Source organism: Giraffa tippelskirchi, chromosome 13 (genome assembly GCF_054371585.1).
Source record: "Giraffa tippelskirchi isolate mGirTip1 chromosome 13, T2T-mGirTip1v1.2.pri, whole genome shotgun sequence".
Classification (NCBI taxonomy): Eukaryota; Metazoa; Chordata; class Mammalia; order Artiodactyla; family Giraffidae; genus Giraffa; species Giraffa tippelskirchi.
The window spans coordinates 76,446,977-76,471,877 of NC_137287.1; the positions used below are offsets into that span (position 1 = coordinate 76,446,977).

The following is a 24,901-nucleotide window of genomic DNA, read 5'->3' on the forward strand; positions in this document are numbered from 1 at the left end:
CTCTCACATCTACACACCTGCATCCATTCCGTCCTTCAGTCTCTCAACAGTTACATCATAATTTTGGCTGGTTCTATATTTCAGATGCATTATGACCACGTAAATAAGATTTCAATGGGCCGTGTCATATATTCGCATTACTTTTTCTGATGTGTTTTCTTTGTGGCATCTATGAGATTAATAATTTCGCTTTTTACACATGCTTAATTTTCGATATAGTTGGTGCCAGTCCAGCCCCACACTCTTCCCCTGGTTTTTCAAGTTCCTCACAATCGATTCATACACATCCAGGTGTCCCTCAGCTGTGTCTTCCTGAACCTCTCTCCAGGAATGTCCTGTCCTGCCCTGGTCTGGATGGTTTGTCTCTGTGTTGAGTGCATATATGTCACTATGAGACATCTCTCCTCATTATGCCTATCACCACCTTTTTGGGGTATGAACCCCTTTTCCCTAGATCAACTGATCTCTGTCAAGATTTACCTCCATCATTTTTGTCAACAATATCTGCTGACAGTTTTTTTAGAAAGAGGACATTAAAACTTTTTGAGTCCATGAATGTCTTTTAAATGCCTTTAATCAGCCCTCCTATTTAACTGATAAATGGTTAAAATGGTTATGGAATTCTGACTGGAATAATTCCCTGCCCCCCGCACCCCGAATTTGTAAGGATTTTTGCTCAATTGCCTTCTGTCTCCATTGTTACAGTGTTTTTTGGGTTTTTTTTGGGGGGGTCCCAATCTTAATATTTTTTATTGAAGTATAGTTGATTTACAGTGTTGTGTCAACTGCTGTTGCTGTTGAGAAGAATAAGCATTTCCATTCCTGACCCTTTGTATGGGACCTGCCTTTTCCTCTGGAAGCTTTTAGGCTTTTCTTTGTCCCCAGTGTCATGACATTTACAAGAATATGTCTTGATGTGGAAGTTTCAACCTTTCTGCTGGACTCCCCCTTTCCATTTGGAAAATAATACTCTTAATTCTAATTTTTTTTTACTTTCCTCTGTTTTCCTTGTTCTCTTTTTCCTGGAGCTCTTATTATTGGAAATTGAGCCTCCTGGGTAATTCTCTAGTTTTTATGCCTTTATTCTCCTATTTTCCATCTCTTTGTCTTTTCAGTTTTACTCTTTAGAAGATCTCCTTAACTTGGTCTTCCAGCCCCTCTTTTGAATTTTCATTTCTGCTGTTATATTTTTAATTTCCAAAAACTCTTAGTCTGAGTCTTTAAATAGTGTTTTGTTCTAGTTCCGTATGTATAATCATCTCTTAGCATTCAGCTTTGGGTGTTAGTCATTGGTGGTTTTTCTGTTTGTCCTGGTCTCTCCTGTGAGTTCTCCTGAGATGCCCAGGGACCACTGGTGTGCTCAATATAATAACAGAACATCAAATAATCAACTGGAGATTCTGTGCTCATAAGACTCAATGTTTCCTGTAGGACAGCCCCACTGGACAGTCTCCATGGGAAACCACCAAAGCCTATTCTTTGGGTCTTTTCTATTCGTTGGTCAGATTCCCCTAGAGAAGACTCTTCCATTCTGACACCTAGGGGATATAAACTTGGCTACCAAAATTCTAGGATGAGGAAGAGGACTGGGGGCTCAACATTTAGAATCCTTTTCTTCTCTCTGTCCCTGCTTGGTGTAGCACCCCCTGGTCAGATGCCCTATTTTACTTCCTGGGGAGACTAGACCAGTCAGTGGTCTTACACCATACAGGAAAAGGACGGCCACCTGATGGCTTGATGGAATAAAGAGGAGGTGGATGGATCTAACTATGAAACAGACTTTTAACCAAATCTCTTATTTTTAGTGACCCTTCACCTTCTTCTTCAGAGGTCTTATGAACTGTTTTGCTCCACATTTTCCCTACTGCTGGCTTGTTTATTCAGCCCAGTCTCCAACCTAAGTCATTTACTCTGCCCAGCTCCCAAATTTCGTGGTTCTCATGTCTACCCTATTTGAAATGACCCCTTCCTCCTCAACTGATGATTGCCTGTCACAACACCCTCTGTGTATTCTTCAGAACAGTCCTCTTAACCTGTAATACTTCATTAATTTCTTATTTATGACCCATCTCTGTTGTTCAGCTCTCTTAGAGAAAATCTAGTTTGTCTTGTTCTTATTTATTCCTCATGCTGATCACAGCACCATACTTACAGGAGGGATTACAGCACAGGGGCTAAGAATATAGGCTCTCGGGAGTTCTGGGTTCAAACTGCAGCTTCATCACTTTTAGGAACTATATCACTTCAGTTCAGTCACTCAGTCATGTCCGACTCTGCGACCCCATGAACCGCAGCACGCCAGGCCTCCCTATCCATCACCAACTGCCAGAGTCTACCCAAACCCATGTCCATTGAGTTGGTAATGCCATCCAACCATCTCATCCTCTGTCATCCCCTTCTCCTCCTGCCCCCAATCCTTCCCAGCATCAGGGACTTTTCAAATAAGTCAGCTCTTTGCATCAGGTGGCCAAAGTATTGGAGTATCAGCTTCAACATCAGTTCTTCCAATGAACACCCAGGACTGATCTCCTTTAGGACGGACTGGTTGGATCTCCTTGCAGTCCAAGGGACTCTCAAGAGTCTTCTCCAACACCACAGTTCAAAAGCATCAATTCTTCAGCACTCAGCTTCCTTTATAGTCCAACTCTCACATCCATACATGACTACTGGAAAAACCATAGCCTTGACTAGACAGACCTTTGTTGACAAAGTAACATCTCTGCTTTTTAATACGCTGTCTAGGTTGGTCATAACTTTACTTCCAAGTGGTAAGCATCTTTTAATTTCATGGCTGCAATCACCATCTGCAGTGATTTTGAAGCCCAAAAAAATAAAGTCAGCCACTGTTTCCACTGTTTCCCCATCTATTTCCCATGAAGGGACTGGACCTGATGCCATGACCTTAGTTTTCTGAACGTTGAGCTTTAAGCCAGTTTTTTCATTCTCCTCTCTCACTTTCATCAAGAGGCTCTTTAGTTCTTCTTCACTTTCTTCCATAAGGGTGGTGTCATCTGCATATCTGTGGTTATTGATATTTCTCCTGGCAATCTTGATTCCAGCTTGTGCTTCTTCCAGCCCAGCATCTCTCATGATGTACTCTGCATATAAGTTAAATAAGCAGGGTGACAATATACAGCCTTGACGTACTCCTTTTCCTATTTGGAACCAGTCTGTTGTTCCATGTCCAGATCTAACTGTTGCTTCCTGACCTGCATACAGAATTCTCAAGAGGCAGGTCATGTGGTCTGGTATTCCCATCTCCTTCAGAATTTCCCACAGTTTATTGTGATCCACACAGTCAAAGGCTTTGGCATAGTCAATAAAGCAGAAATAGATGTTTTTCTGGAACTCTCTTGCTTTTTCAAAGATCCAACGGATGTTGGCAATTTGATCTCTGGTTCCTCTGGCTTTTCTAAAACCAGCTTGAGCATCTGGAAGTTCACGGTTCACGTATTGCTGAAACCTGGCTTGGAGAATTTTAAGCATTACTTTACTAGCGTGTGAGATGAGTGCAATTGTGTGGTAGTTTGAGCATTCTTTGGCATTGCCTTTCTTTGGGATTGGAATGAAAACTGACGTTTTCCAGTCCTGTGGCCACTCCTGAGTTTTCCAAATTTGCTGGCATATTGAGTGCAGCACTTTCACAGCATCATCTTCCAGGATTTGAAATAGCTCAACTGGAATTCCATCACCTCCACTAGCTTTGTTCATAGTGATGCTTTCTAAGGCCCACTTGACTTCACATTCCAGGATGTCTGGTTCTAGGTGAGTGTGAGTGATCACACCATCGTGATATCTGGGTCGTGAAGATCTTTTTTGTACAGTTCTTCTGTGTATTCTTGCCACTTCTTCTTAATATCTTCTGGTTCTGTTAGATCCATACCATTTCTGTCCTTATTGAGCCCATCTTTGCATGAAATGTTCCCTTGGTATCTAATTTTCTTGAAGAGATCTCTAGTCTTTCCCATTCTGTTGTTTTCCTCTATTTCTTTGTATTGATCACTGAGGTAGGCTTTCTTATCTCTCCTTGCTATTCTTTGGAACTCTGCATTCAAATGGGTATATCTTTCCTTTTTTCCTTTGCTTTTCACTTCTCTTCTTTTCACTGCTATTTGTAAGGCCTCCTCAGACAGCCATTTTGCTTTTTTGCATTTCTTTTTCTTGGGGATGGTCTTGATCCCTGTCTCCTGTACAATATCATGAACCTCTGTCCATAGTTCATCAGGCACACTATCAGATCTAGTCCCTTAAATCTATTTCTCACTTCCACTGTATAGTCATAAGGGATTTGATTTAGGTCATACCTGAATGATCTAGTGGTTTTCCCCACTTGCAATTTAAGTCTGAATTTGGCAGTAAGGAGTTCATGATCTGAGCCACAGTCCGCTCCCGGTCTTGTTTTTGCTGACTGTATAGAGCTTCTCCATCTTTGGCTGCAAAGAATATAATCAATCTGATTTCAGTGTTGACCATCTGGTGATGTCCATGTGTACTATATAGCCTTAGATAAACAATCTACCCGTGACTCATTTTTTTTTTTTTTGCATCAACAAAAGTGGGAGAATATCCTCTCCACTAAAGTTTTTAGAGTGATTTAATGAGTTAATCTGGGTAATAAGATAATGCTGAGGGCATGCCTGGCACTTGGTAAGCAACCGATACATGCTAAGTTAGGTAGGTGCAGAATTAAAATGAATGATCAGCATACTCCAATAAAAAATAAATAAAAAGTTTAAGGAGAAAAATGATTAAGTGCCCTAACATTTCTTGGTTGAAAATATGGTCTATACTGTGGCTCGCTGGTAAAAGAATCCACCCACAGTGTGGGAGACCTGGGTTCGATCCCTGGGTTGGGAAGATCCCCTGGAGAATGGAAAGGCTACCCACTGCAGTATTCTGGCCTGGAGAATTCCATGGACGGTATAGTCTATGAGATTGCAAAGAATCGGACACACACGACTGAGTAACTTTCACACTTCAGTTAATGTATCATACTTGGACGAGTTTGTGGTATGCATTTCTGTCCCTTTTATTCAGTGAATAACCTCAGATCTTCTCTTGCTTTTTTGCCAACAGGATTTCCATCACAAGGGTCACTGCCGACATCTCACTGGCCAAACGCTCTGTCTTAAACAATCCCAGTAAGCATGCAATAATAGAAAGATCCAACACGAGGTCAAGCTTAGGTAAGTGTGTCCATCGCCGATGAGCTGAAGCCATTTAAACCTTTTTTGCTGAGGCTACCAGTGAGCAGATCTGACTAGATGATAATTCCATGTGTCAGAGTGCACAGGCAAAACAGACAGGTGTCACCAGTAGCCACTGCTACTGTCTCAGTGATTTCATGGTATGGAAGGATTTGTTTTGAAAGTTTTTGAGTTAAAAATTCCACAGGCTGTCAACATGAATGTTTTGGATGGGGTCTATTTTCACAAAGATGAGCTTTGGTGTCTATAGACTCTAAATAAACTCCTCGCTTTGACAACAGTGTTGTCACAAGCAAAGTCATTAATATCTTTAAGGCTCAGTTTCTGTTACTGAATCAAACTTGGCTCTGCTCGCCTGCATGCAGTGAAGACAGTCTACTGATGCAGGGTTGTGGTGAAGCAAAGCGCAGCATTTATTCCAGGTGCCAAACAAGGAGAACAGGCAGCTCATGTTCAAATGCTCTGAACTCCCTGATGGCTTCAGGGAAGGGGCTTTAAAGGCAGTGTGAGGGAGGGGGCTGCAGGGGAGAAGATCAGCTCGTGCACAGTTCTAGGATTGGCTGGCATCAAGGTGAAGTCTCAAGCATCATCAACCTGGTTTCAATCAGTCTAGCTTCTCTGTTCTTGCGGTCAGCAGTTTTCATCTGGTGGGGGTCTGCTTCCTGTAAAAACAATTCAGGAATGTGTGTCCGTCCTTTATATTTTTCAAGAACTGGGAGTTTGTTGTTTCTGCTATGTGGCTGCTTTATAGTTTAAATCATTACTAGTTCCCCAGCCCAAAAGCTGTTGTTTCTAAATTTTCAAATTTCTCAATCATTAACTTTTTTTTTTAAGCAATGTTGTGATAGTTTCAGGTGGAAAGCAAAGGAACTCAGCCATAAATATACATGTATCCATTCTTCCCCAAACTCCCCTCCCATCCAGGCTGCCACATAACATTGAGCAGAGTTCCCCATGCTATACAGTAGGACCTTGTTGGCTTTCCATTTGAAATATAGCAGTGTATACATGTTGATCCCAAACTCCCTAACCATCCTTTCTCCCAATCCTTCCCCCTGGCACCCATAAATTTGTTCTCTAAGTCTGTGAGTCTGTTTTGTAAATAAGTTTGTATGTATCATTTCTTTTAAGATTCTACATATAAGGGATGTCATACAATATTTCTCCTTCTCTGACTTACTTCACTCAGTATGATAATCTCAAGGTCCATCTGTGTTGCTGCAAATGGCATTATTTCATTCTTTTTAATGGCTGAGTAACATTCCATTGTATATATGTACCACATCTTCTTTATCCATTCCTCTGTGGATGGACATTTAGGTTGCTTCCATGTCTTGACTGTTGTAAGCAGTGCTGCAATGAATATTGAGGTTCATGTAGTCTTTTGGACTATGTTTATCTCCACATGTGTGTCCAGGAATGGGATTGCAGGGTCATATGGTAGCTCTATTATGAGTTTTTAAAGGAACCTCCTTCATGTTCTCCATAGTGGCTGCACCAATTTACATTCCCACCAACAGTGTAGGAAGTTTCCCTTCTCTCCACACCCTCTATAGCATTTATTGTTTGTGGGTTTCTTGATGATAGCCATTTTGACTGGTGTGAGTTGATACTTCTCTATAGTTTTGATTTGCATTGCTCTCATAATGAATAATGTTGAGCATCTTTTCATGTGCCTCTTGGCCATCTTTATGTTTTCTTTGGAGAAATGTCTATTTAGGGCTTCTGCCCGTTTTTTGCCCAATCATTAACTCTTAAGTCAGATTTTTGAGACTCAGAGAGGCCTGGGAGACTAAATCAAAAAAGTCTTATTTCAAAGGACAAGGACTCAGGGACTTGGATATGGTGTCATTTCTTCATCTAAACCCAAAAAGAGAGAGAGAGAGAGAAAGAGATGATACTAGCTATCTTGTGGAATTACTGGAAAGATTAAACATAGTACAACTTCCATAAATGATGGCTATAACCCCAAATCCCTTCATACTTGGATTATATCAAGAATTATATCAATATCAACATTTTTGTTTCATTTGTAAAAACAATTTGGAGATTTTAGTTAACACATCTGCAGGTTTGTGTTTGAATCCTGTTTATTATCATGTACTAATTTGATCAAATGAAATGGCTTTGGCAACTATTCCATCTATTTGGCAGTTACACATGAAACTGAGTATTAGGGGTTTTTTTTAATATTGTTTACTTGGCTGCACTGGGTCTTAGTTATGGCGTGAGGAATCTTCAGTCTTCATTGTGACATGCAAAATCTTTTAGCTGCAACATGAAAATTGTTAGTGCAGCATGCGGGATCTTGTTGTTGGACCAGGGGTCGAACCCAGGCCCCCTGCATTGAGGGCTTCTGTCTGTATCTTCCCTGTGAAACGAGAGTGGGGTGAGCGTGAGGACACAGATATGAAGGACAGCACATCTTCACACTCACGTTTCACAGGGAAGATATGGACAGAAGCTACTAGATGTGGCTGAAGACAGTTAACACTGTGTCAGTGGTTGACGAGTCCCGGAAGAAGACACAGGCCAATAGGTGGAGAGTAAGCTGAGGACAAGCGTGTGATTTTATATGAGGAAATCATATAAAATTTTATATCAGGAGAGGCCTCTCCGAGGGGTGACCTTTTAGCAGAATCATTTGTGTTATGAATTCTTTATCCTGGCAGCTACCCGAGAGAAGAGAGAAGTTCTGGGCAGAGGGGGCAGCAGGTGCAGAGGTCCTGAGGCAGGAGCATGTCCAGTGGGCTGAACAGAGAGCAGGGCAGCTGGTGTGACTGGAGTGGAACGATGACGGTGTGAGATCAGAGGGGGTGGAGGGCTTGATTGGGTAGCACTCTCAGGCCTTTAACTGTAGATGTGATAGGAAGAGGCATAGAAGCAGAGAGGTGGCACAAGGTGACTAACATTTTAGAAGGATCTCTAATGGCAGTTGTGGAGAAGGGAAAAGGAAGAGACAGGAGAGAGGTGAGATACAAACTATTAGGTATAAAATAAGCCACAAGGATGTACTGTACAACATGGGAAACAGAGCTAACATTCAAATATTCATTTATTGGGCTGCACTGGGTCTTAGTTGTGGCACACAGGATCTTTGATCTTGGTTGTGGCATGCAGGATCTTTACTTGTAGCATGTGGGATCTGATTCCCTGCCCAGGGATCGAACCCAGGCCCCCTGCTTTGGGAGCACAGAGTCTTAGTCACTGGACTACCAGGCAAGTCCCTGGAGCCAGTATTTTATAACTATACATGGAATATAATCTTGAATCACCCTATTGTACATCTGTGCACCTTATATAATGCGGAAATTGTCCTGGAGTTTTCTCCTTCATGTTCCCCATCTGTGACCCCACAGTAAAGAATCTTCCTGTGATGCAGGAGACCCAGGTTCGATCCCTGAGTCAGAAAGATGCCCTGGAGAAGGGAATGGCTACCCATTCCAGTATTCTGGCCTGGAGAATCCCACGGACAGAACAGCCTGGTGGGCTACAGTCCATGGGGTCGCAAAGAGTCAGACACGACTAAGCAACTAACACTTCCACTTCACTTTCACTTTTCACAGCAACTATACTGCATTTTTTTTTAAGTAGTACCTTTAGAAGTATCCCTTCAGCACAGTTGGGGTGTGGCAGGGACTTGGACAGGAGGTCACCTAGGGAACGTGTCATCACTCAAGTTAGAGAATAAGAGAGGCTGTAAATTAGTGACAGAGGGAAGGAGAAGACTGGCAGGAATCCAGAGGTGAGAGAGTCAGGATTTCTCTACTGGATGGAGAACATGAAGGAGAAAACTCCAGGATGATTTCTGCGTATTTGCTTTGAGGAAGATGGTATTATTCTGGGGATAAGGGGCTCAGGATGAGGAAGTCTTGGAGGGTAGGGGTCTGGGGAGGGGGATGAGAAAGATGACAGCTCCATTTGTACACATGTTGGATTTGCAATACTGTGGAACGTCCAGATATCCAGCAGGAAACTGTACACACGAAGCTAGAACTTCCCAGAGAGGACAGGGCTTAACACACAGTGGATTCTCAGTATTCATGGGGGTCATAGTCTATGAAGTCACAGCAAATACTGAATTCGTGAATCCTGAACCACTGCTTTCAGGGGAAATGCGGGGTTAGGTTCCTGCAAGCCTCTGGTCCCCACATTTTCATCCACTGACCTGCATATCACCTGGTTGCATCATTTTTCTATTTAAAGATTCCTTATTGGATAACCCTGGGTTCGATCCCTGGGTTGGGAAGATCCTATGGAGAAGAGAATGGCAACCCACTCCAGTACTCTTGCCTGGAAAATTCCATGGACACAGGAGCTTTGTAAGCTACAGTCCATGGGGTCGCAAAGAGTCGGACATGACTGAGCGACTTCATTTCACTTCCCTTTTACTGGATAACCCTGGGTTCGATCCCTGGGTTGGGAGGATCCTCTGGAGAAGGGAATGGCAACCCACTCCAGTATTCTTGCCTGGAGAATTCCATGGACAGAGGAGCCTGGTGAGCTACAGTCCATGGGGTTGCAAAGAGTTAGACACAACTGAGCAACTAACACACACACACATTATTTGGTAGATACTGTTGATCCCCTAACATGTAATTCACAACTACCAGCTCTATAAATCATGCCTGGATAAAGCTTATCAAAGATTTTTCTCCATAAGAAATACTTGAGCCTTCTTGCCTTTAGAAACACTAGATAGTACTTCAACCCTCCACGTGGAGGCTGTTTTAAAAGGCACAAAAACAAGAAGAATGCGATAGATCACAAGAAGAACACACATTTTCAGCACGAGAGGTGAAACCAGAGGGCACAGCTTCAGCATGTGTGACAGCAGCTGAGAATGTGTGTGTTGGAGGCTCCAGTGTTCTGCCGCCGTGCACATGGTGTCCTGAGTGCCTGCAAAAGTCTCTCTTTAAAAAATGTTTTTAATATGTATTTACTTGTTTGGCTGCATTGAGTCTTAGTTGCATGGGATCTCTGGTTGCAACATGTGGGATCTAGTTCCCTGACCAGGGATCGAACCCAGGCCCCCACCTGCATGGGGAGCACAGAGGGACAGGAAACCACAGAAAAGATGGATCCCACTGAGGAGTGAGAAGGTTTCATGTCCCACATGCTACAGAAAGGTCAAAGAAGACAAGGTTGGCCAAATCCATTGACTTTGCTGACAGGCAATGTCCATCCTTAGGTTTGTTTCTGTTCAAACAAAGCAGGGGGATTCAGAGGGCAGAGTCCTTAGACCATGCGGAAGATGGCCTGGGGCCAGAGCCCACCCTGAGGATGGATGGGAATCCACACAGGCACACAGGTCATCTGGTCACCTAGGAAACGCACCATGCACATGCGATGTCTGTAGTTTTGAAAGAAGGGGAGTATGTTATGTGTGTTTTGCCTTTAATTCTTTCTAAGTACAAGGATCTTTAGTTTTTCCTAGGGTAGTGCAAGGAATAGGTGATTTTACAGAGAAAAAATTTAGTGGTAGGAGAATGATCAGAGGATTTCCTCCTCCCCTTGCCAATAAAACATGTTGAATAACACATTATGGGTGTGATGTGGAGTCTATAAGACATTCTTACTTTGTACAAAACTGGTCCTTTAGTGTATGTAACTATATGTACATGTGTAGACACTCGTTAAAATTGTGCATAGTTCTAAATGCTCCCATTTCTTCTGATTTGTAAATGTTGCCGTCTTTATTTAATTCTTTTTGCTTTTCTTAGTTCTTTCAGATTCTTCTTACTGTTTTTATCCTAGCAAGTATTTAGTCTTTGTATCCATTTCCCATCTCTAAAATGGTGATACTACCAAGATACCTACTGGGATTATTGTGAGAAGCACATGAAGTAGTTTGTGGCATGTAGTAGCAGATCAGTTAATGGTGGCTGCTGTTATTAGTAGTTTTATTTCTAATTTTTCAAACAGTGCATAGTTTATATAATTCTTTTACTCGTTAAAGTATGTAAGATATTAATTTAGATCTGATAGAAGAAATATATCCTAGAACTGAAAACTGTAGTAACTAGTAAGTACATAGCCAGCCAGCATGTGCTGTTGTGTCCAAGTCTCTGCAACCCCATGGACTGTAGCCCTGGCCAGGCTCTTCTGTCCACAGAATTTTCCAGGCAAGAATACTGGAGTGGGTTGCCATTTCCTACTCCAGGGATCGAACCCACATCTCGCGCATCTCCTGCACTGGCAGGCGGATTCTTTACCAACTGCGCCACCTGGGAAGCCCAGTAAGTAAATAGATAAATTAAAAAACGAACCAATTTCTATGTAGCACATTCTTCTCAGTCTGCAAAATGGGTTCTCTGTAATGTTGCTTTTTTTTTCAAGAATTAGCGTCTCAAAAATCTAAGTCAAATTAAATCAGTGCTAATGTTGCAGTATTTGTGAACAGCTGGAGACTGTATGCTAGAGGAAAGTTTGGGGCCAGAGAGGACGCCTAAGAACTTCTTTCAAGCATTATTTATTATCCTGGAAGTGCTTTGAGCCCAAGGGCAGGTAGGGCTGAAGGGGGGGGGCGTTATTTTAAAAGCATCTTTTTCTTGTATACATTTAGTAAAAACTAAATTTGAGAAAACTGACCTCAAAGATCAATTGCAGCAATTATTTAAGAAAGGATGAACAATCCAGTACATTGAAGATATAACATAATAGGTAAAAATTTACTTTATACTTGAGCTTTTAGAAAACTTTCATTACATAAACAAAAGTATAGTATGTTGCATTTGGAGTATGTTGCATTTGATTATACTAATATGCCACCGTATGGCATGAAGGAAAAAACCATGAAAATTTTGCAGCTTTATGTACATCATCAGATTTTCAGATTTTCAGAGTGGTATAGGACTTCTTTGCATGTATGGATGTCTTTATATGGGCTCATAAAAGTTCTCACTTTTTTCTCAGTTGTAATATTGGTCAGGCATCACAAGTTAAAATATGTATATTAGCTGTGCACACAAATATGTACTTCTATACATTATAGAAGTAAAAACACTATTTGAATTAAAATAGTAAAGGATCTTGTAATACAGTTATTTGCCAATTCCAAATCCAAACTTTTAAAAATAATGAACTTAGATAATTAACTATTGCTTTATAAAATAATTCACCTTAGTGTCTTTAACCTGCCCAACTTTATACTATCTGCAACTGTGGTTTGGTTTTACCCCAAGTAGTTTTCTAGGAACAAGTTAATTTAGGAGAATATGCTACATCTTTGCACACATTTGTACACAACTGTGCTTCGTGGGGTTTATTTCTGTCACACAATAGCAAAAACTATGTACTGAAAGTAGGAAAATACAAGCAAATAAAAGAGTAAAGGAAGTGAAGCTAGATGTACTTGGCGTTTGGCTATAGTTGTAACAGAGGAATTCATTCACTTTGTATATTAGCAACTAGGTGGTCAGACAAGAATGTTTACAGCTCGGTAGATGTTTTTAGCCCGGTGGAACAGTCAGCTGAGGTTAAAAGTTGGTCTCTTCCTCCTTATCTTGATGGAACTGTTGTGTCTCTGGACCATGGTGATGTATACAGGAACCTACACATGTGATAAAACTGCATAGAATTCAGTACACACACAGATGAATACATAAAACTCAGGCAATCTGAGTAAAACGGATAGGTTGTATTAATATTGATATCCTGGTTGTGATGTTGCACTATAGTTTTGCAGGATGTTCCCATTGAGGAAAACTAGGTAATAAAGTGCACTGGGAGCTGTCGTTTCTTACAACTGCTTGTGAATGTACAGTTGTCTCAGTAGGAACGTGAATTAAAGAGCAACTCATCACTTATGTTGGTAACACCAGGGACTGTGGAACTGGGCTGACACACCTGAGAGCGTCTCGTTCACTGGTTCTCAGGTGTGGTCTCCCATCAACAGCATCACTACTGGGAGCCTTAGTTAGGAATGAGCCTTCTCAGGCCCCACCCGGACCTATGAAGTCAGCAACTCGGGAAATGGGGCCCTGCAGTCTGTTTCAACAAGCCTGCCAAGTGACTCTGCTGTGCGTGCCGGGGTTTGAGAACTACCGATCTTGTCATCACTGTGCAGTGAAGGATCTAAGGACCACAGGAAGGGAAGGGATCCGTGTGGTATAGGTAAGGCACTAAGGCTAGACCCTGGGCGTCCGGACTACCAGTCCAGGATTTCCACCACTGAGCAGTGTGTGATATGATCACATTTACTTGACCATTTTGCCTTCTCTTAGGAAAAAAATTTATGGGCCTGTTGATCTTCTGAATCTCACTTCCTCCCTCCTCCTGACCTAATCATTACAGGCATAGCCATGTCTATCTTAAGAAATTAACACTCTTTAAATTCCACAACATTGCTCTGATGGACCAGCTACAGCCATATCTCCACCCAAAGGGAGTACTTCACCTATAGTTTGGCTGTCAAGTTCACGATTAATGTTCTTGAAGATTTAATGAATTTTTTCTACAACAACAGCAGCTTCTGTCTAATATATGTATGCTGCTGCTAAGTCGCTTCAGTCGTGTCCGACTCTGTGCGACCCCATAGACGGCAGCCCACCAGGCTCCCCTGTCCCTGGGATTCTCCAGGCAAGAATACTGGAGTGGGTTGCCATTTCCTCCTCCAGTGCATGAAAGGGAAAAGTGAAAGTGAAGTCGCTCAGTCGTGTCTGACTCTTAGTGACCCCACGGACTGTAGCCTACCAGGCTCCTCTGTCCATGGGATTTTCCAGGCAAGAGTACTGGAGTGGGGTGCCATTGCCTTCAACCATAAAGGCAAATATAAAGAGAAAACACATTGTATATTAACTCATATATACAGAATCTAGAAAAATGGTTACTGATGAACCTATTATTGGCAAGGCAGGAATAGAGCCACAGACGTAAAGAACAGACTTGTGGACACAGTGGGTGAAGGAGAGGGTGGGACAAATTGAGAGAACAGCATTGACATATAGACACTACCATGGGTAAAACAGCTAGTAGGAAATTGCTGTAGAGCACGGGGAGCTCAGCTTGGTGCACTGTGATGACCTAGAGGGGTGGGATGATGGGGAAGTCCAAGAGCAAGGGGTATAAGTATACGTGTAACTGATGCACACTGTTGTATAGCAGAAGCCAACACAACATTGTAAACCAATTACCCTCTAATTAACAACTTTTTTAAAAGGCAAATATTTGTTACATTATATATATGTGTATATAGATACAATGATTATATTTTTCCTTTGCCTTTTTAACTCATTCTTTCAACACAATTTTTGAGTGTCAGGTATGTCCTAAGCACTGTCCTGAGGGAAGGAATGAAAGTAATTATGTATTATTGCCAGTATTCTATCAGTTCACTGCCTGTTGGGAAAGTTTTCAGTCATAGCATCAAAATGCAATGTGATACATGTTAGCAGGTTGGCACAAAGCAATACTTGACATTTATTAAGCATTTCCTATAGGCAGGCACCGAAATAAATATTTTGCACATTGCTACACTTAGTCCTCATTTCCATTTTCCAGAAAAGAATACTTAGGGGCTCCGAGAAATTAAGCCTTGTTACCCAAGGCTCACACAGCTGGATTACGTGAAGACGCCATGTTGGTGCCTGGGAAGTGGGTACAAACCTTCCTGGGACTGGGGAAAGGAAAGGGGGCTGACAGAGGGCTTTAACAGATTTCCTTTTTTAGACTAAGTAAAGAACTTGTCAAAATGGGAAATCTGTGCTTAGTGATTATGAAATGGCATTGTAACTACTATTACATTACTGACAGTCTGCCCTCTGAGTCCATTTCTGTTTCATAGATAAGTTCATGTCACATTTTAGATTTCACATGTAAGTAGTATCATACGGCATTTGTCTCTTTCTGAGTTACTTCGCTTAGTATGATAATCTCTAGGTCCATTCATGTTGCTGCAAACGGCATTATCTTCTTTTTTATAGCTGAGTAGTATTCCATTGTATATATGTACATCTTCTTTATCCACTGATTTGTTGATAGACATTTAGGTTGTTTCCATGTCTTGGCTATTGTGTATAGTGCTGCTATGAATATAAGGGTGAATGTATCTTTTTGAATTACAGTTTTGTTTGAATATATGCCCAGGGATGGGATTGCTGGGTCATACGGCAACTCTTTTGAGAAACCTCTATACTGTTTTTCACAGTATCAGCAGCAAGTTTAAATTCAGTAGGTGTAAGAGATTGGGATCTGGACAGATAGATAAGGCTTTTCAGTTTCAGAAATGAACATCAGCATCATTGACATTTCTTTTTTGAAATAAATTCTCAGCATGATGTACTCCGTCAAAGAAAAACTAGCATGGGCACATTTCTTTTGAAAGCATCATTTTGTACTTGAAAGTTAAAAGCATTTTCTTCAGAATTTATTGGTCATCTTTTTATAAGGTTTATTTACAAATATGTTGCATTGGGTTTCTAAAAAAATCTTTTTAAGTTTTTAAAGAATATCTCATTTTCCACCTTAATTTAAAAAGTGTAAGGTATCTGTGTAAGAATACTAGAATATATGCATATATACACACATGTCCATGATACATATATTAAGCCACTGACATACATTAATAGATATAATTTTTGGATATATAATAAGATAATGGATTGTTTTATGTTTATCTGTTACCCAGATTTAGTAACAAGTATTACATTTATATTCTTGCCTGGGAAAGCCCATGGACAGAGGAGCCTGGCCAGCTACAGTCTATGGGGTTGCAGAGTCGGACACTACGTGGCGACTAAACAACAGCAAATTACATTCATAATCGTTTTTTTAATAATGTTCAAACCTCTAAAAAACAAGTTATTTTTAAGGCATGGGACTCTTGTGACTGTGTGAATAGCTGTCATTCACTGGTACACAGATGATAATCTTTGTGATCAAATTTCTTTTTAATGAGACATAACTGACAGGTATACAACATGGTTTGACACATGTATGTATTGTGTAATGATCACAGAAAGCTTACTTACAAGTTTACGTAGTTACGAATTTTCTTCTTGTGAGGAGAACTCTTAAGATCCACTCTCTTAGCAACTTTCAAATAGACAGTATCACTAACTCCAATTACATCCTTGGGACTTAACTGTACTTTTGATCACCCTCCACCACCCCATTCTCTGTATCTATGAACTTATTGCTTTTTTTTTTCCAGTTCCACATTTCAGTAAGATTAGATATTTGTCTCGTTTCACTTAGCATAAAGCTGGTAAGGTCCATTAGTCTTGTTGCAAATGGCAGGATTGTGTGTGTGTGTGAGACTCATCTTATTCCACTGAGCTGTACTGCATGCTAATTTTATATCCTGCAATTTAATTCATTTATTAGTTCTAAGTCTTTTGGTGGAGTCTTTAGAGTTTTATATATATATCATCGTGTCAGCTACAAACAGTGAGAGTTTTACTTCCTTTCCAATTTGTATGCCTTGTTTTTGTTTCCTGCCTACTTGCTCTGGTTACGTCTTTTTTTTTTTTTTTGTCTTTCGATACTATGTTGAAAGAAGTGGCAAGAGTGGGCATCCTTGTGTGGTTCCTAATCTCAGAGGAAAAGCTTCTAGCATTTCCACTGAATATGACATCAGCTGTAAACTAATCAAATTTCTTAATGCTTACAGTAAACTTAGATTGGAACTTTACTACTGGTGATCAGTAGCTTGTGAAAACACAGGGCACAGAGAAGCAAAGTTACAATTGGAATAAAAAATTTAAGAAGCAAGAGAGGAGGGCAAACAACAGTATTAGTAATGTTTTAGAACATTACTACAAAAGGAATGATTGAAAGAAATATGTATGAACAGTATGCTGTAAGAAAGCCCCGGTACTTGTTACCTAGTTTCAACCATTTACTTTGAAGTTAATCCCAGATACTTATATTATCTGTAAATATTTCAGTATGTATTTCTACACAATGGAGACTCCTTTTATTTAAACCATAATGCCATTATCATACCTCTTTTTTAAATATTTATTTGGCTGCACCAGGCTTTAGTTGCCGCACGCAAGATCTAGTTCCCTGACCAGGGATCAAACCTGGGTCCCTGCATTGGCAGCATGGAGTCTTAATCACTGGACCCCCTGGGAAGTCCCTATTGTACCTTAATAACAACCCCCTGGTATCATCAGGTTGCCACTCAGCCATGTATCATTTCCCAGCTGTCATAGACTATATAGATACAAACACGTATTTTATCCACATATATATATATATATATACATAAACATTTTATTCACTTCTGCATCATAAAATATATAAATTACTATTTGTTTGAATCAGGATCCAAATAAAGTTCACACATTGTGATTGGTTCTTAGGTCCTTGAATCTCTTAATCCCGTTTTCCATATATTTATCTTTTATCTCCTTGTAATTTTTTTAAGAAACTAGGTCAGTTATCCCACTTATCCTGCAGGGTATTCAGAGACTGAATTTTGCTAACTAAATTACACTGGTGTAGTTTACACAACTGTCTGTTCCCTGTATTTCTTATAAACTGGTCTATTGAGAAGCTTTTTTTTTTTCTTTTAGCAAAACTGTGTCATGAGTGGTAATGTGACCAAATATTACTTTAAAGCTTGTATCGCAAGTGGTTTGGAGCATTTTAAAGACATCCAGGTAAATGAAAGGACTCTTAGTGGTAAGAGGCAGATGACTAGTGGCTTGCCTTTTCTAGAATAATACACAAGTTAAAATTATCTCCAGGAATCTTCTGCATGGATGCAAATGCACAAGAGGAACTAAATGGTGTCCTGTAGGTCCAGGCATCTCATGGGATTGGCCGTTCATGATTGTAGTGGGCACTGCAAGCTACATATTATCCTTTACAGATCTGTGATATTTAGAAATGTAGTTCCTGGCTATTTAACTTTTATCTGAATCTTGAAAATTTATTTATTCACATTCAGTACATTTCAGGTACTCCATAGCAGTGATACAGTATATATCCATCATCAGAGAAAATATTCTAGGACAGCCCTTTTTACACTCAAGAGAGAATGAAGAAATAGATGAACTGAATGAAAATACTTTGGCATTCACGTAAATTTTTTTTATGTTTTTCTATAAATCTGATAGATGATTATATATCTGAGGTGCTGCCTCCAGCACATAACTGCCCTTTTAAAGCATGAATGTTACAGGACTGTCTTTTTGTTGGTAGACAATACAAGAAAGTGTGTTTCTGGGTAGGTTTGTTATAGACATTCTGAAAATCTCTGTTTCCTGCTATAGTTCAGCTTGCTCATAAGCATCTCTAGACTCCATCATCTCCAGAAAGCATACCAAGAGGTGGCATGTAAATGCAGATAAGCCCGTGCAGTGACAGGAAGGCTGGTGATGGGTTGCTAGGCTTGAGTGGTCAGAAACAAACACACGAAGAGCTCTCTTCATGTTTCTATTTTACAACATTTTAATCAAATGACCCCATGGAGTGACGTTTTATAGTCCCCAAAACAAATAAGCACAGAGAGCCAAAAAGTTTGACTCTCATAAACATCGTGGTAAACTGGAAATAAATTTCATAACTGGTTGAGAGAGGAATTCCTAAATTCTCGAGGTGTTGTGAAGGAATGGCTCTTTGCAAAGGATGCCTGTTATCAGCTCTCTTACCTGTAGACATCAACAACAGCTCACCTGCCTGAGTAACCATTTTACGTTCTCTCAATCTGGTCTAAAAATGCTGAACTTTTAAGTAATCAAGTTCTGCTTCTCCTTTTACAGCGGAAGTTCAGAGTGAAATCGAAAGGATTTTTGAACTTGCAAGAACACTGCAACTGGTGGTCCTTGACGCAGACACTATCAATCACCCAGCCCAGCTCAGTAAAACCTCTCTGGCCCCTATTATAGTGTATGTCAAGATTTCTTCTCCTAAGGTAAGCAGGACTGTTACCGTTTGTTGTGCAGTGAAACTTTACTAAAATGTGTGCTTATAGTCTGCTTTCCAGTTACAAATGGGCTGCTTCTTTATGCATCACTAAGGATTTGAAGAGAGATGTGGTAGATGAGACGTATTAAGATTCACATAAGCAGAGAGTAATGATAAGTTTCATGGCTGAGAACAGTGATTTCCAAAGTGTGGCCTGTGGATTCCTGATGGGGGAGGCTTGGAGACACTTTCAGAGGGCCTAGGAGGTCATTTCCCCGATAATCCTCAGACATTCTCCTCCTCTTCCACTGGCCTGACCTTTGTACTGATGGTGCAAAAGAAGTGGTGGTAATGTCTAAGCAGGAAGCAAGACCACAACAGTACTAGAAGCTGTTGCATTCTTCCTCACCATGCACTCCAGGTTATAAAGTTTCACTTAATGTCCTAATGAAAATGCATCTAGTGCCACTTTCTTAGTGGAGTTTGAAAACACTGGATACATTTAGTTCCAGGTATGTATTTTGATAGGAGATCCTTGCTCCTCTAAAGGCATTACTAAAATATAAATCTATGTCCCAGACTAGGTCAGAATAAGGTACAGATTTTTTACTGGTAACCTTCAAGTTAGAAGAGAAGATGCCTCTTTCACCTATGATTTTAGATGGATTCTTGTGAAATGTCTGAGTATTAATAAATTAACTGTGCTAGGAATTAAGTTTTTATGATCATTAACTCTTACAATTTCTGGTGTCCACAGTAAAAATACAAAAACTGGTGATATTAGTTTTAAGAATATTTTATTTAAGCCAAAAATATCCTATTTGTTATTTTTAGTCAATAAAATGTTAGTTTTAAGAATATTTTATTTAAGCCAAAAATATCCTATTTGTTATTTTTAGTCAATAAAATGTTATTGTGGTACTTTAAAAAAAAGTTCTGATAAAGTAGCAAAATTATTCAATTTTGACTCTTCAAAAAGGTGCTACAAGCCTTTTTAATATTTCTACATAACAAAATGGGAGGTACACATCAAGTTCTTCAGCTGCATACTCAAAGTCAGTTATTTGAGGACAAGTACTGGTGTGATTATTGGAGTCTCATCCTAGAACACCGTTTTTATTGGAAAGAACAAATGACATGCCATTCAAATTTCAGGATAAATCAATGGAATTTAGTAGAGTAGGGTTTCAGATGTCACATGGCAGCTAATCGTTAAAAAACTACCACTTGTTTACTGTAGTATCAAAGAAAAATATCCACAATTATCTGAAAAGGCTACTAAAATACTCCTCCTTTTCTGAATTACCTAACTGGAAGAGGCTGAATTTTCTTCATGTATTTCAAAGTAATGTACTGTGGCAGATTAAATGTAGGAAGAGGAAACATTGTTTATCTTCTGTGAAGTCAGGTGGTAGAGAAATCTGCAAACAATTTAGCTATTTTTATCAAAATAAGTGCTATATGTTAACATGCAAGAGGTTTATTGGTCATTCTTAAATGACTTTCTCAGTTTTAATGTCTAGTATGTAAATATTCTAGTTCACATAAAAAGCTCTTGGGCGTTCTTTGAGAAGTGCTAGCCTATGGGGTCGCACAGAGTCGGACACGACTGAAGCGACTTAGCAGCAGCAGCAGCCTTGAAAAAAGATTGAGAATAATCCCCATGCTGGTTGTTTTTGAAGCTTGTAACCGAGATGTATTAATTTTCCATATCATCTTAAATATTCTATTTTCCTGCCTAGTAAACCATGAGTGCTATATGAAAAAGGTCCCAGAGAAAAGTGAATAATGAACCTTGTTGTTTACCTGAGTACAGACACTCCTGTTTAAAAACCTCATCTTTTTCAGGTTTTACAGAGGTTAATAAAGTCTCGAGGGAAATCTCAAGCGAAACACCTCAATGTCCAGATGGTGGCGGCAGATAAGCTAGCTCAGTGTCCTCCAGTAAGTCTCTCTGTTCAGTATAATCCACTTGAAGTCATCAGCTCCACTTAACAAAAACCAGACAGACTAGGTAAACACTTGTCCAGAGGAGAACCCTCTCCATTAGCAGTGGGCTTCTTCCCAAAGTGGAGAACTGTCCACCTCTTGCTATAAGCATGTATCTAGGTCATGGCTTACCAACGGCTACAGTGTGTTCTGTGGGGATGTCGCTTTGTTAACATCTAACAAACACTTCTATAGTATCTTAAATGAAACACAATTGTTGTTTCAGAACTTTGGTTGGAAAGATAGATCTATTTGGGGTTGGTTTATCATTCACTTCTAATCTGGGAGCAAGCTGATGGCTCTTTATCACTATCTAAGAAATTGATCTGAAACCATGTAGACACCAATTTCCAAACCAGTCAGTAAGCAGATTCTGACACCTGAACCCATTCCTACCTTGAATCCCTGTTGTGCATACCATGCTTTGGGACACTATGCTTCTGGGTTTTATTTTGGCCTCTTTTTTAATGAGAGGATAACTACAAAGTTGTGTTAGTTTCCACTGTACAGCAAAGTGAACCAGCTATACGTACACATATGTTGCCTACCTCCCAACCTACCTTCTAGGTTGTTTTAGCTTCCTCATGTCCTTGCCTCAGCTGTTTCCAAGATTCAGCTTTTCACAGTTTCTATGTTGAAAACAGACCTCTTCCTATACTGTTTGGCTTATAGTCTTATTTTCTTTTTTACATCTCTCTTCTAACGTAGAGTCAGTTCCTTGTTTTCACTCTTAGCAAATTTTGTATCATGCCCTTAACAACTGTTATTACACCTGTCCACTTCCTGGACATTGATACCAGTGACACATGTGTGTCAACATTGACCGGAGGAGGACTGATGCTTGTAAGCTGACTCTAGAGAAGTCTGTGGAGGAGTCAGGCAGTGAGAACAGAGACCAAGGGGTTCCCTGCTTTCTCCTCTAAGGTCGGGGGAGCGGGTTGGGGGGTGCATGTGTGAGACTCAGGGGCTGGTGTCAGTGTACCATCTGTAATGTCCGCCCCTGCAGGAGCTGTTTGATGTGATCCTGGATGAGAACCAGCTCGAGGATGCCTGTGAACACCTAGCCGACTATCTGGAGGCCTACTGGAAGGCCACCCACCCTCCCAGCAGCAGTCTCCCCAACCCCCTTCTCAGCCGCACTTTAGCCACCTCCACCCTGCCCGTCAGCCCCACACTAGCCTCCAACTCACAGGTAAGCGGAGCCCTCATCCATGCCCGGGGTGCCAACACAGCGCTTATTCCCATCAGGCGGCTCTCTCCTGAGTGAGCTGTGTGCCTATAAGAAAAGCAGTGTAAACAGCATCCTGTGAATGTAGATCCCCTCTCCCCATATTCTTCTTTAATGGGGGTAGAGTTGCTTTACAGGGCTGTGTGGGTTTCTTCCTACAAGGAAGTAGGACAGCTATATGTCTATAAGCTCTATCCCCTTCCTCTTGGACCACCCTCCCACCATCCCCCCCTCGAGGTAACCACAGACCACTAACTCTATTAAGACAGGAAGAGAGGAGGAACTTTCTACAGGCCGGCAGCACAGACTGTGGACTCAAGACTGCCTGGGTTGAAATCCCTCCCCATGCCTTCCAGAGAGATAAATTCCTCCAGGGCCCTGTGCCTCAGGCATCTAATGGCACCAACCTCGTGGGGCTGTCATAAGGGGCTGCATTAATAATTTGATATATGTGACTATCTTAGGCTAGTGCTGGTCTCATTAAGTGCCATTTAAGCATCTGACTTATTTTTTTTTCCTTAAAGCCAACATTCCCAGAATTTATCTTCCCACCTGTGTCTGAGCAGAGGTGTGGCTCAGTGTAGTCAGATCTCCGGAATTTGTATCTGTATTCGAACCACAAGAGAACAGGTGAAAGAAATCCCTCCTTCCTTTATCTAAAAGGAAAAAAAAAAAAAATTACTCTGTTCAAAGTCTCTAAAAGGCTGAAATGGAATCTAACCCAGCTTGGTTGCTTAATTCTTTTGGTAACATCCAGTAGCATTTATATTCTATTGGACTTAACGTTAATTTGTAAGTGCCTAGGACAACACAAAGAGACTAGACTTGAAAGGACTTGCCTTTGTGACGGGGGTTCTCCTGTATTTACCCCTCTGTCTCCAGGGTTCTCAAGGGGATCAGAGGACCGATCGCGGGGCTCCGGCCCGCTCTGCTTCCCAAGCTGACGAAGAACCCTGCCCAGAACCGGTCAAGAAAGCCCAGCATCGCTCCTCCACCCAGCACCACAACCATCGCAGCGGCACCAGCCGAGGCCTCTCCAGGCAAGAGACCCTGGACTCGGAGACGCAGGAGAGTCGCGACTCCGCCTACATGGAGCCCAAGGAAGAGTACTCGCACGAACACGCGGACCACTACGCCCCCCACCGTGACCACAACCACCGAGAGGAGCCCCACAGGGGCGCTGAGCACAGACACAGGGAGACTCGGCACCGCTCCAGGGACCCGGACCGAGAGCAGGACCACAACGAGTGCAACAAACAGCGGAGCCGCCACAAATCCAAGGATCGCTACTGTGACAAGGACGGGGAAGGGGTGTCCCAGAGACGGAACGAGGCTGCGGACTGGAACAGGGATGTTTACATCCGCCAATGACTTCTCTGCCCTTTTGTGTTGTTGGTTTGTTTTTTTTTTTAAGTCTTGTATACCCACCACCCGCCCAACTTGATCTTGGGGGGAGGGGGGTCTACATTGCAATCATATGTGATTTGTCTTGTATATTTTGTACTGCTGTTGCTTGGATAGCAACAGCATGAAATAGAGTATTAATACACTTTTTTTTTCTTTTGTAAGTGCTCTATCAATTGGCCTGGAAAGGCTGCAGGCCTCTAGTTGTCTACGGAACCTTGAACCCCGTCTGGGGTAGCTGCCACTCAAACAAAATTTGTTGCCGTCTGAGTGGCGTTCGTATTTTAAGAAGCATAGCTGATGTTTTCAAAAATGTGGTTGATCGATGTATCCAGAAATGGCCCAGATAAAAAGTGGGGTTTCCTGATTCTTGCTGATTTTTTAATATGTAGGCACCTAATTTGCATATTCATCCATGGACCACTGTTTCTTGCTTGTACCTCCGGCTGACTAAATTTGGGGACAGATTCAGTCTTGCCTTACACAAAGGGGATCATAAAGTCAGAATCTATTTTCTATGTACTAGTATTGTGTACTGTATAGACAGTTTGTAAATGTTATTTCTGCAAACACCTTCTTACAATAATTATATATATTATATATAATATATATATATATCAGTTTGATCACACTATTTTAGAGTCTTAATGCCAAGTCAGCAGACCTGCTTTATGAATTACAGGGACTAGAAAAGCCCACCTTCAGGAAATTTGTAATAGCATCGACTCGACGCCCATCCCCATCCACTAGAGAGTCTGTACATACTGTAAATACGTGTGGCTGCTTGACTTGAAAAGGTTTGATTTCTGAATGTTTCACCATCCTTGTAAGTTTATCATTTCTGACCATAAATTATGGGAAATATATAACCAAACTCCAAGAGTTGTTCTACTCCGTGCAGTTCACACTGATTGTGACGATCACGTCCTGCATAGCTAGTGTCTGAGGTCACAGCACTGGAGTCTAGGAGCTGGAACCTGTGTGCATGTGGGTCTGGGGGTGAGCGTGTGCGAGCAAGTAGAGGGTGTGAATGTGGAAGACACAGGAAGCGTCCAGCCTGGGCCACCAGTGCGCACCCACCTGGCTCCGCCGTTCACTATGCTGCTGTGGGAGCCGCCGGGGAGCTCGCTGCCAAAGGGGAACTCGCTCAGAGAGCTCCCACCTGCTGGCTCCTTGGTTGTGCCCCTGGAGAGGAAAAATACGGGCCGCTTTTAAC

The 24,901-nt window shown here is 41.2% G+C and overlaps 1 protein-coding gene across 10 annotated transcripts in view; it reads left to right on the forward strand.

Moving 5' to 3' along the window:
• Nucleotides 1-24,052, forward strand: part of CACNB2 (calcium voltage-gated channel auxiliary subunit beta 2) — a 418,069-nt gene extending 394,017 nt beyond the window's left edge. For all 10 annotated transcript variants that reach the window (XM_081553763.1, XM_081553769.1, XM_081553765.1 and 7 more), the window contains 5 exons: nucleotides 5,077-5,186; nucleotides 18,920-19,071; nucleotides 20,913-21,008; nucleotides 22,060-22,245; nucleotides 23,164-24,052. In XM_081553763.1, coding sequence (XP_081409889.1) covers nucleotides 5,077-5,186; nucleotides 18,920-19,071; nucleotides 20,913-21,008; nucleotides 22,060-22,245; nucleotides 23,164-23,652 — 1,033 coding nt within the window. In that variant the 3' untranslated portion in view covers nucleotides 23,653-24,052. The remainder of the gene's footprint in view (nucleotides 1-5,076; nucleotides 5,187-18,919; nucleotides 19,072-20,912; nucleotides 21,009-22,059; nucleotides 22,246-23,163) is intronic.
• The last annotated feature ends 849 nt before the right edge of the window (nucleotides 24,053-24,901 follow it).